Source organism: Phocoena sinus, chromosome 1 (genome assembly GCF_008692025.1).
Source record: "Phocoena sinus isolate mPhoSin1 chromosome 1, mPhoSin1.pri, whole genome shotgun sequence".
In the NCBI taxonomy this organism is placed as follows: Eukaryota; Metazoa; Chordata; class Mammalia; order Artiodactyla; family Phocoenidae; genus Phocoena; species Phocoena sinus.
The window spans coordinates 102,788,693-102,805,218 of NC_045763.1; the positions used below are offsets into that span (position 1 = coordinate 102,788,693).

The 16,526-nt window shown below is 43.7% G+C and overlaps 1 protein-coding gene across 3 annotated transcripts in view; it reads right to left on the reverse strand.

Annotated features, from left to right (window-relative positions):
• Positions 1–16,526, reverse strand: part of TSPAN2 (tetraspanin 2) — a 44,003-nt gene that overhangs the window by 3,056 nt on the left and 24,421 nt on the right. For 2 of the 3 annotated variants that reach the window (XM_032628335.1, XM_032628355.1), the window contains exons 3-7: positions 13,682–13,779; positions 12,098–12,172; positions 10,703–10,801; positions 9,151–9,222; positions 6,790–6,873 (exon numbers count right to left, since the gene is read on the reverse strand). In XM_032628335.1, the coding sequence (XP_032484226.1) occupies positions 6,790–6,873; positions 9,151–9,222; positions 10,703–10,801; positions 12,098–12,172; positions 13,682–13,779 (428 nt within the window). The remainder of the gene's footprint in view (positions 1–6,789; positions 6,874–9,150; positions 9,223–10,702; positions 10,802–12,097; positions 12,173–13,681; positions 13,780–16,526) is intronic. The other variant, XM_032628345.1, reaches the window with a different exon arrangement.

Sequence of the window (16,526 nt, forward strand, 5' to 3'; positions counted from 1 at the left end):
TTTTGTGTATGGTGTTAGGGAGTGTTCTAATTTCATTCTTTTACATATAGCTGTCCAGTTTCCCCAGCACCACTTATTGAAGAGACTGTCTTTTCTCCATTGTATATCCTTGCCTCCTTTGTCATAGATTAGTTGTCCATAGGTGCGTGGGTTTATCTCTGGGCTTTCCATCCTGTTCCATTGATCTATATTTCTGTTTGATAGAGATTGAACTGAATCTGTAGATTGCTTTGGGTAGTATAGTCATTTTCACAATATTGATTTTTCCAATCAAAGACCATGGTATATCTCTCCATCTGTTGGTATCATCTTTAATTTCTGTCATCAGTGTCTTATAGTCTTCTGCATACAGGACTTTTATCTCCCTAGGTAGGTTTATTCCTAGGTATTTTATTCTTTTTGTTGCAATGGTAAATGGGAGTGTTTCCTTAATTTCTTTCTGATTTTTCATCATTAGTGTCTAGGAATGCAAGAGGTATCTGTGCATTAATTTTGTGTCCTGTAACTTTACCAAATTCATTGATTAGCTCTAGTAATTTTCTGGTGGCACCTTCAAGATTCTCTGTGTATAGTATCGTGTCATCTGCAAACAGTGACAGTTTTACTTCTTCTTTTCCAATTTGAATTCCTTTTATTTCTTTTTCTTCTCTGATTGCCATGGCTAGGACTTCCAAAACTATGTTGAATAATAGTGGTGAGAGTGGACATCCTTGTCTTGTTCCTGATCTTAGAGGACATGCTTTCAGTTTTTAACCATTGAGAATGATGTTTGCTATAGGTTTGTCGTATATGGCCTTTATTATGTTGAGGTACATCCCTTTATGCCCACTTTCTGGAGAGTTTTTATCATAAATCGGTGTTGAATTTTGTCAAAAGCTTTTTCTGCATCTGTTGAGATGATCATATTGTTTTTATTCTTCAGTTTGTTAATAGATGGTGTATCACATTGATTGATTTGCATATATTGAAGAATCCTTGCATCCCTGGGATAAATCCCACTTGATCATGGTGTATGATCCTTTTAATGTGTTGTTGGATTCTGTTTGCTAGTATTTTATTGAGGATTTTTGCATCTATATTCATCAGTGGTATGGGTCTGGAATTTTCTTTTTTTGTAGTATCTTTGTCTGGTTTTTGTATCAAGGTGATGGTGGCCTCATAGAATGAGTTTGGGAGTGTTCCTTCCTCTGCAATTTTTTGGAAGGATTTGAGAAGCATGGGTATTAGCTCTTCTCAAAATATTTGATAGAATTCACCTGTGAAGCCATCTTTTCCTGGACTTTTGTTTGTTGGAAGATTTTTAATCACACTTTCATTACTTGTGATTGGTCTGTTCACATTTTCTGTTTCTTCCTGGTTCAGCCTTGGAAGATTACACCTTTCTAAGAATTTGTCCATTTCTTCCAGGTTGTCCATTTTATTGGCATAGAGTTGCTTGTAGTTGTCTCTTAGGATGGTTTGTACTTGGGTGGTGTCTGTTGTAACTTCTCCTTTTTCGTTTTTAATTTCATTGATTTGAGCCTCTCCCTCTTTTTCTTGATGAGTCTGGCTAATGGTTTATCAATTTTGTTTATCTTCTCAAAGAACCAGCTTTGAGTTTTACTGATCTTTGCTATTTTTTTCTTCATTTCTTTTTCAATTATTTCTGATCTGATCTTTATGATTTCTTTCCTTCTACTAACTTTGGGTTTTGTTTGTTCTTCTTTCTCTAGTTCCTTTAGGTGTAAGGTTAGATTGTTTATTTGAGATTTTTCTTGTGTCTTGAGGTAGGCTTGTATTGCTATAAACTTCCCTCTTAGAACTGCTTTTGCTGCATCCCATAGGTTTTGAATGGTCGTGTTTTCCTTGTCATTTGTCTCTACGTATTTTTTTATTTCCTCTTTGATTTCTTCAGTCATCTCTTGGTTATTTAGTAATGTAATGTTTAGCCTCCATGTGTTTGTGTTTTTTACATTTTTTTCCCTGTAATTGATTTCTAATCTCATAGTGTTGTGGTCAGAAAATATGCTTGACATGATTTCAATTTTCTTAAATTTACCAAGGTTTGATTTGTGACCCAAGATGTGATCAGTCCTGGAGAATGTTCCATGCGCTGCTGTTTTTGGATGGAATGTCCTATAAATATCAATTAAATCTATCTGGTCTATTGTGTCATTTAAAGCTTCTGTTTCCTTATTAATTTTCTGTCTGGATGATCTCTCCCCTGGTGTAAGTGAGGTGTTAAAGTCCCCCACTATTATCATGTTACTGTTGATTTCCTCCTTTATAGCTGTCAGCAGTTGCCTTATGTATTGAGGTGCTCCTATGTTGGGTGCATATTTATAATTGCTATATCTTCTTCTCAGATTGATCCCTTGATCATTATGTGTCCTTCTTTGTCTCTTGTAACATTCTTTATTTTAAAGTCTATTTTATCTGATATGAGTATTGTTACTCCAGCATTCTTTTGGTTTCCATTTGCATGGAATATCTTTTTCCATCTTCTCACTTTCAGTCTGTATGTATCCCTAGGTCTGAAGTGGGTCTCTTGTAGACAGCATATATATGGGTCTTGTTTTTGTATCCATTCAGTGAGCCTGTGTCTTTTGGTTGGAGCATTTAATCCATTTACATTTAAGGTAATTATCTATATGTATGTTCCTATTACCATTTTCTTAATTGTTATGGGTTTGTTTTTTTAGGTCCTTTTCTTCTCTTGTGTTTCCCACTTAGAGAAGTTCCTTTAGCATTTGTTGTAGAGCTGGTTTGGTGGTGCTGAATTCTCTCAGCTTTTGCTTGTCTGTAAAGCTTTTGATTTCTCTGTCGAATCTGAATGAGATTCTTCCCAGATAGAGTAATCTTGGTTGTAGGTTCTTCCTCTTCATTACTTTAAATATGTCATGCCACTCCCTTCTGGCTTGTAGAGTTTCTGCTAAGAAATCAGCTGTTAACCTTACGGGAGTTCCCTTGTATGTTATTTGTCATTTTTCCCTTGTTGCTTTCAATAATTTTTCTTTGTCTTTAATTTTTGTCAATTTGATTACTATGTGTCTTGGCATGTTTCTCCTCGGGTTTATCCTGCCTGGGACTCTCTGTACTTCCTGGCCTTGCATGGCTATTTCCTTTCCCATGTTAGGGAATTTTTTGACTATAATCTCTTCAAATATTTTCTCGGGTCGTTTCTCTCTCTCTTCTCCTCCTGGGACCCCTATAATGCGAATGTTGTTGCGTTTAATGTGGTCCCAGAGGTCTCTTAGACTGTCTTCATTTCTTTGCATTCTTTTTTCTTTATTCTGTTCTGCAGCAGTGAGTTCCACCATTCCATCTTCCAGGTCCCTTATCCGTTCTTCTGCCTCAGTTATTCTGCTCTTGATTCCTTCAAGTGCAGTCTTCATTTCAGTTATTGTATTGTTCATGTGTTTATTTGTTCTTTAATCTTTCTAGGTGTTTGTTCTTTAGTTCTTCTAGGTCTTTGTTAAACTTTTCTTGCATCTTCTCAATCTTTGCCTCCATTCTTTTTCTGAGGTCCTGCATCATCTTCACTATCATTATTCTGAATTCTTTTTCTGGAAGATTGCCTATCTCCACTTCATTTAGTTGTTTTTCTGGGGTTTTATCTTGTTCCTTCATCTGGTACATAGCCCTCTGCCTTTTCATCTTGTGTATCTTTTTGTGAATGTGGTTTTTGTTCCACAGGCTGCAGGATTGTAGTTCTTCTTGCTTCTGCTGTGTGCCCTCTGGTGCATGAGGCTGTCTAAGAGGCTTGTGCAAGCTTCCTGATGGGAGGGACTGGTGGTGGGTAGAGCTGGGTGTTGCTCTGGTGGGCAGAGCTCAGTAAAACTTTAATCTGCTTGTCTGCTGATGGGTGGGGCTGGGTTCCCTCCCTGTTGGTTGTTTGGCCTGAGGTGACCCAATACTGGAGCCTACCTGGCTCTTTGGTGGGGCTAATGGCAGATTCTGGGAGGCCTCATGCCAAGGAGTACTTCCCAGAACTTCTGCTGCCAGTGTCCTTGTCCTCACAGTGAGCCACAGCCACCCCCTGCCTCTGCAGGAGACCCTCCAACACTAGCAGGTAGGTCTGGTTCAGTCTCCTATGGGGTCACTGCTCCTTCCCCTGGGTCCTGATGTGCACACTACTTTGTGTGTGCCCTCCAAGAGTGGAGTCTCTGTTTACCCCAGTCCTATCAAAGTCCTTCAATGAAATCCTGCTAGGATTCAAAGTCTGATTCTCTAGGAAATCCTTCTCCCGTTGCCGGACCGCCAAGTTGGGAAGCCTGATGTGGGGCTCAGGACCTTCACTCCAGTGGGTGGACTTCTGTGGTATAAGTGTTCTCCAGTTTGTGAGTCACCCACCCAGCAGTTATGGGATTTGATTTTACTGTGATTGCACCCCTCCTACTGTCTCACTGTGGCTTCTCCTTTGTCTTTGGATGTGGGGTATCTTTTTTGGTGAGTTCCAGTGTCTCCCTGTTGATGACTGTTCAGCAGTTAGTTGTGATTCCAGTTTTCTTGCAAGAGGGAGTGAGTGCACATCCTTCTCCTCCACCATCTTGAACCAATCTCTCTCATTTATATTTTTATTTTGGAAAATGTGTTTGTAACCACTTGTTGTTTAAATACACTTGCAGTCTAAATAGTTTCCTATTACTGGCAAAGCTTTGAATTTTTGCAACAGTGACCACATATTAAAAAGCGGAGCATCTCTTCATTCCCAGTTCATTTTTAAGTGTACATGATGCTTTATTATTTAACTCAATAGTTTTACCAAAGCATAAATTGAGGTGTTTGTACTATGGTACTACTGACATCTTCTACCACTTGGATGCTTCTTTGAAAAGACAAATATTTAGCAAAATTAATAGCTACTTAAATGGTTTGAAGAGAAGGACGCCCCAAAATCCTTCTTGTCCTCAATCACTTCTCCTATTAATTTTGCAGAGCCTATGATATGCTATCTGTAGGTGCGTTGTTCATAGACTACTCTCAATGTTTGTTCAAAGAAATCAGTACCATAGCTCTCTGATTCTCTCCTCAATCCCATCCTACATTAGACTAGGACCTGTAAATGCTGAATTTAAAAAGGCATGTGTTATCAGTTATTGGAGAGGAAGGGGCAGACTTAAGGGAATAGCTGGGATCAGGGCTCCAAGCTTCTGGCTGACAGAACTCAGTACCAGTGTGTGGCAGGGGAGACACCTAATGGACATTTTGTTAACTGATTACATTGTGAAACTCTTACCTTATGAAGAAAGGAATTAAAGAAGAAACTCTGGGCGTTTCTTCTGAGGCAAGATGGCCAACACAGGTCCTTCCCCTTTTCCGTGGTTGTAAGGTTGGATGCAACCCCTGCTTAGACCTCGTTGTACCTAAAGGGATCCCCTCAGAAAGAAACTCATCCTGCCACTGTCATGAGTCAGGGGTGACAACTTCTAGAATGTTCATTCCGTGAGACTGTAGAATTGTTGGGAGCATTTATTTGATACCTCCGTTAATGCAGAACATTTTCAAATCTTCTGCCTCAGGATTGTCCTTGGGAAGCCGCAGACTGGCCATCAGGCTAGCCCCAGGGTGGGTGGGGAGACCCTGAGAGAAGTCCCTGGATTGGGAGGTCCTCAGCATAGTATTTTCACCCACTGCCCCAGCCCTCTGTGCTCTAAATACAGAAAGGAGGGAAGAGGATTGTATGTCCCCTGAGAACTGCCAATTCATTGATTTCCTCACAATTCCATTGCCCCTGCCTCAGCTTAGGCCATGAATTAATCTACATAGGAGGGCAAGAGGGTAAGTACTATCTTAGCATTAGCTATTATCACTCAGCCCCTGGACAATGGGAATCACCTCTTTATGGGCTTACCTGACTCCAATCTTACTTCCCTCCAACTTTACCTCCACACTGCACTACAGGTCCTTCCAAACCTGGGTGGCTCCCCTCTACCTTAAGGATAAAGCCCAACCTATCAAAAAGTCACACAAATAACACAATTATGTGGACCCTCATAACCCTCTCCAGTGTCATCTCTTGCTACACTTACCATAGCCCTCTGCCCCTATGAACTCTTGCACACTCTTCTTTTGTACTTTAGAAGTACTGAGCTACCTACAGGTGCAAGGATGCACTATGCTTCACACTTCTATATATAGTTCGCCTGGATTCAGGGTTTGGGAACACTCAGATTCTATGTAGAGCTAGCATTTATTGAGTGCTATGTTCCAGACCCTTTATATGAATTAATTCCTAATAATACTTTATATGTATTATTCCACTTAATTGTCAAAACAATTTTCTGAGGTTGATATATTAAAATCCCCATTTTGCAGATGAGGGAATTGAGACATAGAGAAATTAAGAAACTTTCCAGTGACCCCAGGGTTTGTAAGTAGTGGAGCTAGTAGTTGAATCCAGAAAGTGTGATGCCAGAGTTTGCACTGTTAATCACTACACTGTGCTACCTCTGCAAATCATAGGTGAGAGAGTTTAATCTATGTTGTCTTAAATATCTAACAAAGGAAGAGACCCAGAATTAAAAATCACTCATCTAGTTTAAGCCTGGTGACCTTAAAATGGGAAGTTATTGCAATGAAAAACTCAAAGTCATAATTAGCTTAAAACTGAATTTGTACCATGTTTGAGAGAACTAAGTATTGATGTATCTAATTAGCTTTGTTCTTAGATATTCTGTCAAAAACATCTTTGTCTTTTATGAAAAAATCTCTCCTAAGATACTGCCATATCACACTTGAAGAGAAATAAGATACGAAGGTTCAAGGCTTCTTAGGGGTCAAAGAAGGTATGTTCTGGAACTTTCTTACCGTGAGGGCTGCGATTCCAATACCGACAATTCCGATGAGCTGGAGCTTAACACTGATTATGCTCTCAATTTCATCAATGCAATTCTGTTTTGGAAAAGAAAAAGTCAGGAATAACAGCTGGTGGTATGTGTGAATCATCACCCTGATCCAATCCTTTCCTTCTCTACAGAGCATCCTGTGAGAGTTAACCCATGTCACCTTCTGTTCATATTTAAACCATTCTTCCCAGATATCACTCTGATAACTTTAAAGCAAAAGTGTTGTTGGGGGAAAAATGACAATACTCTCCTTTTGGTGGAATTTTCCTATTTAGGCCAATGGCTCCTTCAAAGCCCTGAAACCTGGCTGGATGAAGCTATTCTGGGACCTGAGGCATTAAAAATTTGGGGCCTCTTCTTACTTTCAGCAAATTAAAAAAAAGTAAAATATCCCCAAAATAATAGCCCCTTGCTTTTGGATTGTCATTTATAGTTTAAAAGACTTTCTACATACTTAGTCCAATTTACTATGCAAGGTAGGCATCACCTAGTAAGAAGCTATAAAGTCTGTATAGGTTCAAATTTAACAAAGGAAAGCCAAGTGTTGGGGGCTGGAGGACTGTTCTCTTCTATGGCGGCCGGGCTGGGTGGCCCTATTCTTTCATCTGTGTCCCATAGAGACCTGTGCAGTGTAGGTCCAAAGAACCTTCATGGATGGAGGAATATTGGACAGGGGGCAGAACAGATCACTTGTAATTGCAATTAGTTTCTCCAACTTCTATTTGGTCCTCTTAAATACAGAGGTATTCTCTCAACCCAATTTTGTCCTTAGGCTGTCCAGGTCCTTTTACTTGTCAATGGTCAGCTCTCTCTGATACCCACCTAAGCTCTATGAAACTCTTAATGCCATCCTCACACCTCCTGTCTTACTTCATTCATTCATCATTCATTCATTCAACAAATATTTCTTGAGCATCTGCCTTGCATTAGTCACCAGAATGGCATGGTGGATATGGAGAAATTAAGACATGGTTACTTTTGCCCTCAGGGAGCTCATAGTTTTAGAGAAGGACACAGACTCACAAAAATAATTACAATACATTCTGGTAAAAGTTGAGAACCACTGCTCTAGATAGTGGCTCCCTTACTTATTAGAGTCAAGCTGTAGAAATTCTTCCAACCTTCCTCACCTGCACCTATAAACTTACACACTCCATTCATCCGGTGGCAGGTACTGCTGTAGGCAGTGAGCATGCAGATGAGAAAGGCACACTGCTTCTTTCTTCCTTCTCATTAAAGCCAAAGAAGTGCCCTGCTCTGCTGAAAGTCAACCCCTTTACTGGCTCTGGATCTTATTCTCTCATCTCCTCAGGAAGCCTGTGCTGTCACTTATCTCCTTTCCTTCCTACACGCTCAGCCTCTCCTTCTCTGTAGCCAAGCAGGCATCTGAAGTCTTAGCTTCCTCCCTTTCACTCCCCACTCACACCCAGTCAGTCACCTGTGCCTGTTGACTCTACCCCTGGACGTCTCTGTATCTGTCGCCTCCTCTCCCTCCCCAAGGTATGTGACTTGCTCTAGTTCCTCATCCTCTCTCACCAGGAAAAACATAAGTGTCACCTAAGCGGCCTCCCTCCATTGGTCTCCAGCCTTCTGTTCTACCAGTCATACCCAGCAGCCTGAGTGCTCTTTCAGCAATGCAAAACGGATTATGTTAATCCTCTGCTAAAAGCAATGGCTTCTCCAAACTTCCAGGTATAAAACGATGCCATTGCCTGCCTTTTCAAAAATGTCCCTCACAATTCCCTCTGGACTCCCTATTCTCCTCCCGTCCTGGAATTGCATGCTTCTGTTCTTGCTGCTTTCTGGGCCTGGCATGACCTTCCTTTGTCAAAACTTGGCTCAAGGATCCATCCTCTGCAAGCTTTCCTGACTCCACTGTATTCTGTACAGGTATTGTGCTCTGCCAAGCATCAGCTCCCTTGACTAGTCTGTGAGGCCACTGAGGCAGGGACCATGTGTTTTTCACCTTAGAGTTTCCAGAACCTGGCATCGTGCCTGCCACGTAGCACTTAATAAAGGAAGCATTTATCAGTGCGATGACACCTCTGGAAGGGTACGGGGCAACGTCCTTAGGGTGCATACCTCTGGCCCTGGTGAGCTTAATTAATGCCACTGCATTTGCATCATTACTGGCAAGTCAGCACACCATTATTCCCCAGGTTACCAGGAGCCTGGGACTCATCATTGCTTCACTTATTCTGCATAGAATAAAGCTGAGGCTAGAAGCCACTGGCAGAGGGCCTCCCAGAATCACCCCTCCACCCCAAGGGCAAGAACCATCTTAACACCACAGGCAGGACAGGAACCTGGTAGAGAAGCTTACCTTGTGTCCTAGGAGCTCCTTTGGGCAGGTCGGTTGGACCTGTTCAGAGCTTTCTTTTCCACAGCACTGAAACTAGAGAGTCCGAAAAGAGCTTTTAGCACAAGGAGGGAGAAGCTGAAGCTACAAATCCGGGTATCACTGCTAAGGACTGGGTGTGCTGAGGCCGTAAAACAGCTCTGAGGCCTGACACTACAACCTAGTGGCCATTCTGGAGACAGTATGAAGAGTCACATAGTCGTGCTAGCAAAGCAAGAAACGACTTCACCAAATCTGTCCAAGTTTTATGACAGGAGGTGACTGAAGGCAATGCAAACAAGGCAAGAAGCTAGCTGACAGTGCCTGTGTAAACTGCTGTTCTTTAGACAGGAGTTAGGTCTTTAGATTCTTCCTTTCAGCCTTGCTGAATAGCTAAAGTTTTATGAGCTTCAGGAAAGGCTCATTAACTGAGGAGAGCCTAGGACGGACAGGAGAAGTGGCCACAGTAAACCCCAGGGGCTAAAAGACTGGGGCTTGAATACCGGCCAGCCAACAGGTGACCTGCCTTACGGCTGCCCTTCAAAGACAAAGGAACCTGTGTGCTGTCTGATGTCCCTGGGGCAGCTGCAGCTGAACAGGATAAATGGTTGGCACCTTCCAGGACATACCTGTGACAGACAAGAACTGGGCTACCTTAAAACACCTGGCCAGGAGTTCATAGCTACTTCTCCATATGACAGGGGTTGAGAAATCAGGACGACACTGGCCTGGCCCATCTCCCCCGGGGAGCCTTCCTTGATGAACTGTCTGTAGCTTAGAACACTGCACTGACAGCACGTTCTCACAGGATGTCCCGGGAGAAAAGCAGCGTGCCTGTCTCATGTGCCCCTTCATTTTACAACTGAGGGTTCTGAGTGAGGATCAGGAAGGCAAGGAACTTGCTCCAGGTCACAAAGCTGTTCCATGGCACAGCTGCAGCTAGAGATAAGCTTTTCTGTCTTGAAGGTCACAGCTGTTTCTGTTACATCACAAGGCCACTCTTGTTTTTGTTTTTTTTTGTTTTTGTTTTTGTTTTTGTTTCTTGCAGTACGCGGGCCTCTCACTGTTGTGGCCTCTCCCGTTGCGGAGCACAGGCTCCGGACACGCAGGCTCAGTGGCCACGGCTCACGGGCCCAGCCGCTCTGCGGCATGTGGGATCTTCCCGGACCGGGGCACGAACCCGTGTCCCCTGCATCGGCAGGCAGACTCTCAACCACTGCGCCACCAGGGAAGCCCCACAAGGCCACTCTTGAGAGAACCTGATATTTACTTGGGCAGCTGTCTCGATGTTCTTATTTGTGTGTGCTCTTCTGTCTCTTTGGGTGCATGTCCTGACTTCCTTCTGTCGACTCTGTGTTAGGCCTCTTTCTCTTCTAGGTTCTACACATAATGCAAACCATGGCTCCCACGAAGGCAGACATATAGTGCAGTTGCCTGGCTTCACTCAATTTATTTTTAATCTAGGTGATTAGAGAGAACCTGGCTCATGTATAATCTTTAGAAGATTCCATTTTAAGGAAGAAGTAGAGTCACTTACTGTTGAGTGGAAGGTGATGAGAGTCCCATTTCCCTTTTCCCTGTCTCTAAGGTAATCGTTATAAGCTTCTTCATACATGGTCTGAACATGTCGTATAGCCTGAAAAATTACCAGGAAAACAAGAGGACGTGAGTGAGAAGTTTCAAACGTTCCCCTTTCATCAAGAATAAAGCCCCTCTTCCCTACCCTTCAAAAATATGGCATTTCCATATGTTTATCTGGATTTAAGTAAGGGTAATTCTGCCTATATGGAACAGGTTATAGATTCTGGAGTTTCTAATATGCTTCTGAAGATGGAAGGATAGATTAACCAAGAATAATTTTCATAGACTAGAAAGATTTCTTAGAGTGGAGGTTCTCAACCTGGAATGGACCTCAGCAACAGCTGAACCCCAGATTCCTGGGCCCCAGCCAGGTGATTCTGGTACACAGCCAGGGTAGAAACCTATGCATTCTTGGGACTCCATTAGTTACAAGTACTCAAGTCTTTTCACGACATGGTTTAAAAGGTGTTCACGACCAAGGAAAACTGTTTCAGCATTCAAATATCATAGAAAATGTAGAGAATGCTTTTTCTAGTATAATTGCATGTGATCCCCAAATCCATAGGCTCTCAAGAAGTCATAAGATCCAATTCCTCTAACCTACAAATGTAACCAGCTACTTTAGAAAAATTCCAGAGGAGTTGACATTTACTTATTCTACATGTTTACCGTTTTTAAAATCTAAAATAAGTTCATAAACACAATATTGATGGCACATGAATTTATGTAAAATACAGTAAACTTAAGATTCCATTCTTCCTCCTTTTCCATTTCACTCCTCTCTTCCCCACTGCATGTTTACACCTAAAAAGACCCCTTCCTCTGTGGATTCTCCTGATAACCTATTCTGCCCACCTATAGTTTGAGCAAAAATCTTAACAAACTGGCTTCACTGGCACGCAGGAGGCTGCCTATAGTCTTTGAGGACGACCTGGCCTCTGCCCAGGCCAAACCCTAAGGACAAAGGACAGGCTAACAAGGGATGAGAATGCGTGTTCTTCCCCATCCTTCTTTCTCATACCTGCAATCTATCTCCTCCCACATTCCAAACAGGCTCATCTTAAATTAGAAATCCTTTTGTTACAAAAAACATAGGCCTCTCTATATATCTAATGAAAGCTAGGAACTATCTCCCCAGAAATATGGGTGCACCTATATGCACGCACACACATACACACATATGCTAAAGTCCACACCACACTCCTAGGTTAAAAAGTTCTGCATAAACGATTATTGTGGGGGTTATTTGGCTTTGGACTATCACTGTGGGTACCAATATTCTCATGACCTTTGCCGTAAAGAGAACACTTTAACCATCGTTAAAAAACAATTATAAGTAATATTTACTTACTACATCCTTGCCTATAAAAGCAAATACTCCAGTGGTTATTTCAGCAGCAAATATCACCAATAGGCAGGTAAAAAACTGTAGAGGAGAGAAAATACTAACTTCATTAATTCAGTACCTTTTCAGTTTACTTAACCTCTTTGACTCTAGTTCCTTTTGAAAAACACTAGGCAAGGTTATTAGTTTGAAGAGATCTAGCAGGAAGCACTTGGCCCCTTAGTTATTCATAGTTTGTTCACACATTCATTCACTCATTAATTCATTCAGCAATTGTTTATTGAGCATTTGCTCTGTGCCAGGTACTGTCCTTGATACTGGGTGTATAGCGGTGAATAAGATAAGATCTCAGTGCCTCTGCTCTCAGGGACCTTATAGTAGAGAGAGGAGGATATGATAAATGAGTAAGCAATAAAAGAGTAAGTTAATTTCAGAGAGTGATATAGAAATCCCACAACCTAGAACAGCGCCCGGCACCCATATGTTCAGTGACTACTTGAAGAACAAAAGAGATTCTATAAAGATGTAAAATAAGACCAGAAGATAGAGAGTGGCTGGTGGGACTGGGTTTGGGGAGGGGGTGACTTGAGACTGTGTGGTCTGGATGGCTTCCCTGAGGAGGTGGAAGTGGAGGTGAAGGGTGTCCTTCTGGACAGATTTCTGTTCCAATCTCAGGGTCTGCTCTGATTAAACTAAGTTCAGTGATAAACAAGACCTGAGATGCTCAGCAACAGGGGAAAGAGAAAGAATAGAGAACTGAGGGAATGAGTTAGGAATCTTACATGGCAAGAGATCAGGAGAAGGGCTTCCCTGGTGGTGCAGCGGTTGAGAATCTGCCTGCCAATGCAGGGGACACGGGTTCGAGCCCTGGTCTGGGAAGATCCCACATGCCGCTGAGCAACTGGGCCCATGCACCACAACTACTGAGCCTGCGCACCTGGAGCCTTGCTCCACAACAAAAGAGGCCGCGATAGTGAGAGGTCCGCGCACCGTGATGAAGAGTGGTCCCCGCTCGCCGCAGCTAGAGAAAGCCCGTGCGCAGAAACGAAGACCCGACACACCCCCGAAATCAATCAATCAATGAATAAATTTATTTAAAAAAAAAGAGAGAGATCAGGAGAAGCAGCCACAGTTCAAACACCAAAGGTTGCAATGAGTAAGGAGAGGCCGCCTAATAAAACTGCCATTTCTCCTCATGGAGAAACACAAAAACTTTCTTCCTGCTCCTCTTCTTTCTTAGGTCACACTGGCACTGGATGTATAGCAGTTAACGGAAATTATTTCATTTTTTTTTAAAAACCAGAGGCTACTAAACTAAATAGCCTTAAAATAAACCACAAGAGGTATGTTTGTTTAAATTACTGATCTCAAACAGCAGTACTTTTCTTATAGATAACAGTACTTCCCTGACTCTGGGAATCTTGTAGCTGCCTCACTCATTGTGAAATTTTATTAGGCACTTTTTCTCCCAAAACATCTTCACACTAATGACCTAATTTTTGTTTTTTTTCACATTTTCCACAGAGGTAGGGACAAAGAGAACGTCCAGCTCCCTTCAGGCCAAGTCCCTCCCCACCTCGCCCCACTTACAGATCCGAGAACACACTGGGACTCCCGCGTGGCTCCACAGCAGCCGAGGAAGCCCACGGCCATCATCAGGGCCCCCGCTCCAACCAGCACATAGAGCCCTGGGGGAAGAGGCCAGAGAAGATGCTGACTACGCAAGATCGGCTCCCTCCCCGGCACCAATGCTGCCAGCCCAGCCTCTGCCACCACTGCCCCAGGCATCTGGCCCCGCAGGGCCTTCAGTTGTTAATATGATAAAGGTAACCCTTGTGGAAGGCTTCTTGCTGAGAGCTTCATACACCTGACTTCATATATCCTGCACAAGGATCCTGAGAGGTAGGGGCTGCTGTAATCCCCAGGGAACAAAGAAAGCCCATGCTTACAGAGGTGAAGGGAGCCGCCCAGGCTCACACAACCAGCGAGGATGGGAAGTCGCCTTTGTCCCACAGCTTACGCTTAGTCATCTGCAAGTGCCTCCTACGTGCCACGCACTTCACCTGCCAGATCTCCGCCACCCCTGTAAAGTGGGCGTTAATACCATGCACAGAGATTGGCGACAGTGGGTCCAGGGGCGGTGAGGAGCCAGTGCCAGAGCTGGGACGTGAACCTCTGCCGTCCTAGGAGCCCACGGCCCTCGTGGCACTCTGGAATTAGTGGCTGTCCCCATCTCATGAGAGGCCCTGAGGACAAAGTGTCTGGGACGGGAGGGAGGCCGTTGATCTGCCCAGGCTCAGACGGAGAAGCAGGGAGTGGGTGGAACGGAAGAGGGGAGCTTTTAGTCAAGGAGAGGGGCGGAGGGCACAGCGATGAGACAATATGGTTTTGTGTGAATGATAAACTCTAGATGGCAGTACCATATACACTGGATGCACGCAAGGTGGTAAGTGTTACAAGAAAATATCCAGTGAGGGGAGGTGATAAGGTAATATGCGCCAAATAATGTTATTATTAATATAATATTAGCTACATTTATTTTAAGGGCTTATTTTCTCCAGGCACTACTCTAAGGACCTAGCACAGATTTATTAATTTAATCTTCATGAAGCAGGTACCATTATTATCTCCATTTTTTTAGACAGAGGAACTGGGCCCCCAAAGGTTAAGTGACTTGCCCGAGATCATAGAGCTGGGATAAAAACACCCATCTGCCTCTAAAGCTAGCTCATCACCATTATCCCATCCTGCCTCTCCGACAATAACAGCGGCCTTAACTCGGGTGGTCGTTTCACTTAGTTCTGAAGTCAAGCCACAGGAACAGCTGTTCCACGGAGAAAGAGAAGGGCAGAAATGTCTTGTTCTGAGAGAAATAAAAGCGAGCCAGTTTTTTACTTCCTTTCCTGATCCCGAGATAAGTTGGAACACAATATGGGGCCTGGCACTCGACTTGCTTAGAATAATACCAATCACCTCAACTGTATTTTCTGCATTTTGTTCCTGGGAACCACTCCCATCCGCGAGAGGGCGGGCAGCTGGCGCCCCACCTCTGTGGGGGAACCCTGAGGTTGGCCTGCAGGGTGTCTCCAGGGGCCCCTCTGGGTGCTGACAGTGGTTTGTGGGCAGCCCCCTCTGTTCCCTGACAGACTAGGCGGCAGGCTGGGCTGCTCTGCTCCCTGCACCACCCAGGCTGTTCTCAGGGCCCTTTTCAGGGTCCGGGAAGCCCTGCTCTTCCGAGGTCCTGAGACGGGTATTTATTTATTTCCCAATAGGCGGGCTCAGCCACTTCCTCCCTTTTCCTTTTCTCTAAAAAAAATAATTTCATGGGGAATGGATGTGGTAATGAGAGAAATGATACTGTATTAAAAATAATACTATTGTTGGTCCCACTGCCGAAATACCTTATTGTTTTAAAATTTTTCAAAGCTCTTTTATTTCCATCATCTCTTTGGCTCCTCAAAACAGCACCACTAAGCAAGGCAAGTATTATACACATTTCTATTTTACTAATGGGGGTAACAGCGGCAAGAGGGCTCCAGGCTGGATACGCAAAGCCTTGAGCCCCGATTCCCACCCGAATGGAGCAGTTCCCTCACAGAATGTCTCCTGGGTGGGCCACCTTACTGTACTGATTTCTTACTTACAATGTTCATTGCCTCTTCACTGCTACATGATACAGTCTACAGATTCTGCGTGGAGTCATTAGAGACTGGAGCCACTGGGAACATTATCCATCCTACACTCCAGCCACATAGGAATTCACTATGATGTGACCCAGCCTACTCTTTTCCATGTTGTACCTCTGTGGGTTCTCATCTATGTCTCTCTCTATAGATGTTAGGTCCTTAAACAAACCTTATTCACCCTACATAGAATATGCTAGGAACAAGACAGAATTCTCGGTTAGTGTTTGTTGGATAAGAGGATAAAGAGAGATCACGCTAAATCTGAAGTTCTGGACTGGCTGTCTACTGTTGCCCATCTTTGCTTAGAGATACATGCCGGGGATACATCCCAACAAGCATCCAAGAAGCCACCAGAGGGCTGGGCTCTCCCAAGTCAGGTAGATGAGGGCATGGCTGCACACCGTGGGGAAAGCCTTCTGAGACTGTGGAATCTAGGAGAGAGGGGTGCTCCTGCGGAGGCTGGGGTACAGAGGACAGAGGCACCAGGCTCTGAGGAGGACAGACCTGCTCCCAACTGAGAACAAGCTAACTCAGCCCCTTGTCCTTCTGAAATAAGAGCTCCCCAAGAAAATTCACTTATTTGTACAATATTTCATTCTTAGGCTATCAGAATTCCAGAGCTCACAGCAAACACCCTGAAACTGCTCCAGGGGCTCTGATTCCTGAGGCCTCTCCCCAGCAAACCTCCATGTGCATGTGTGGCCACAGGACTCAGTTCAATGTCAAATGAGCACTGCTGGTTGGAGCTG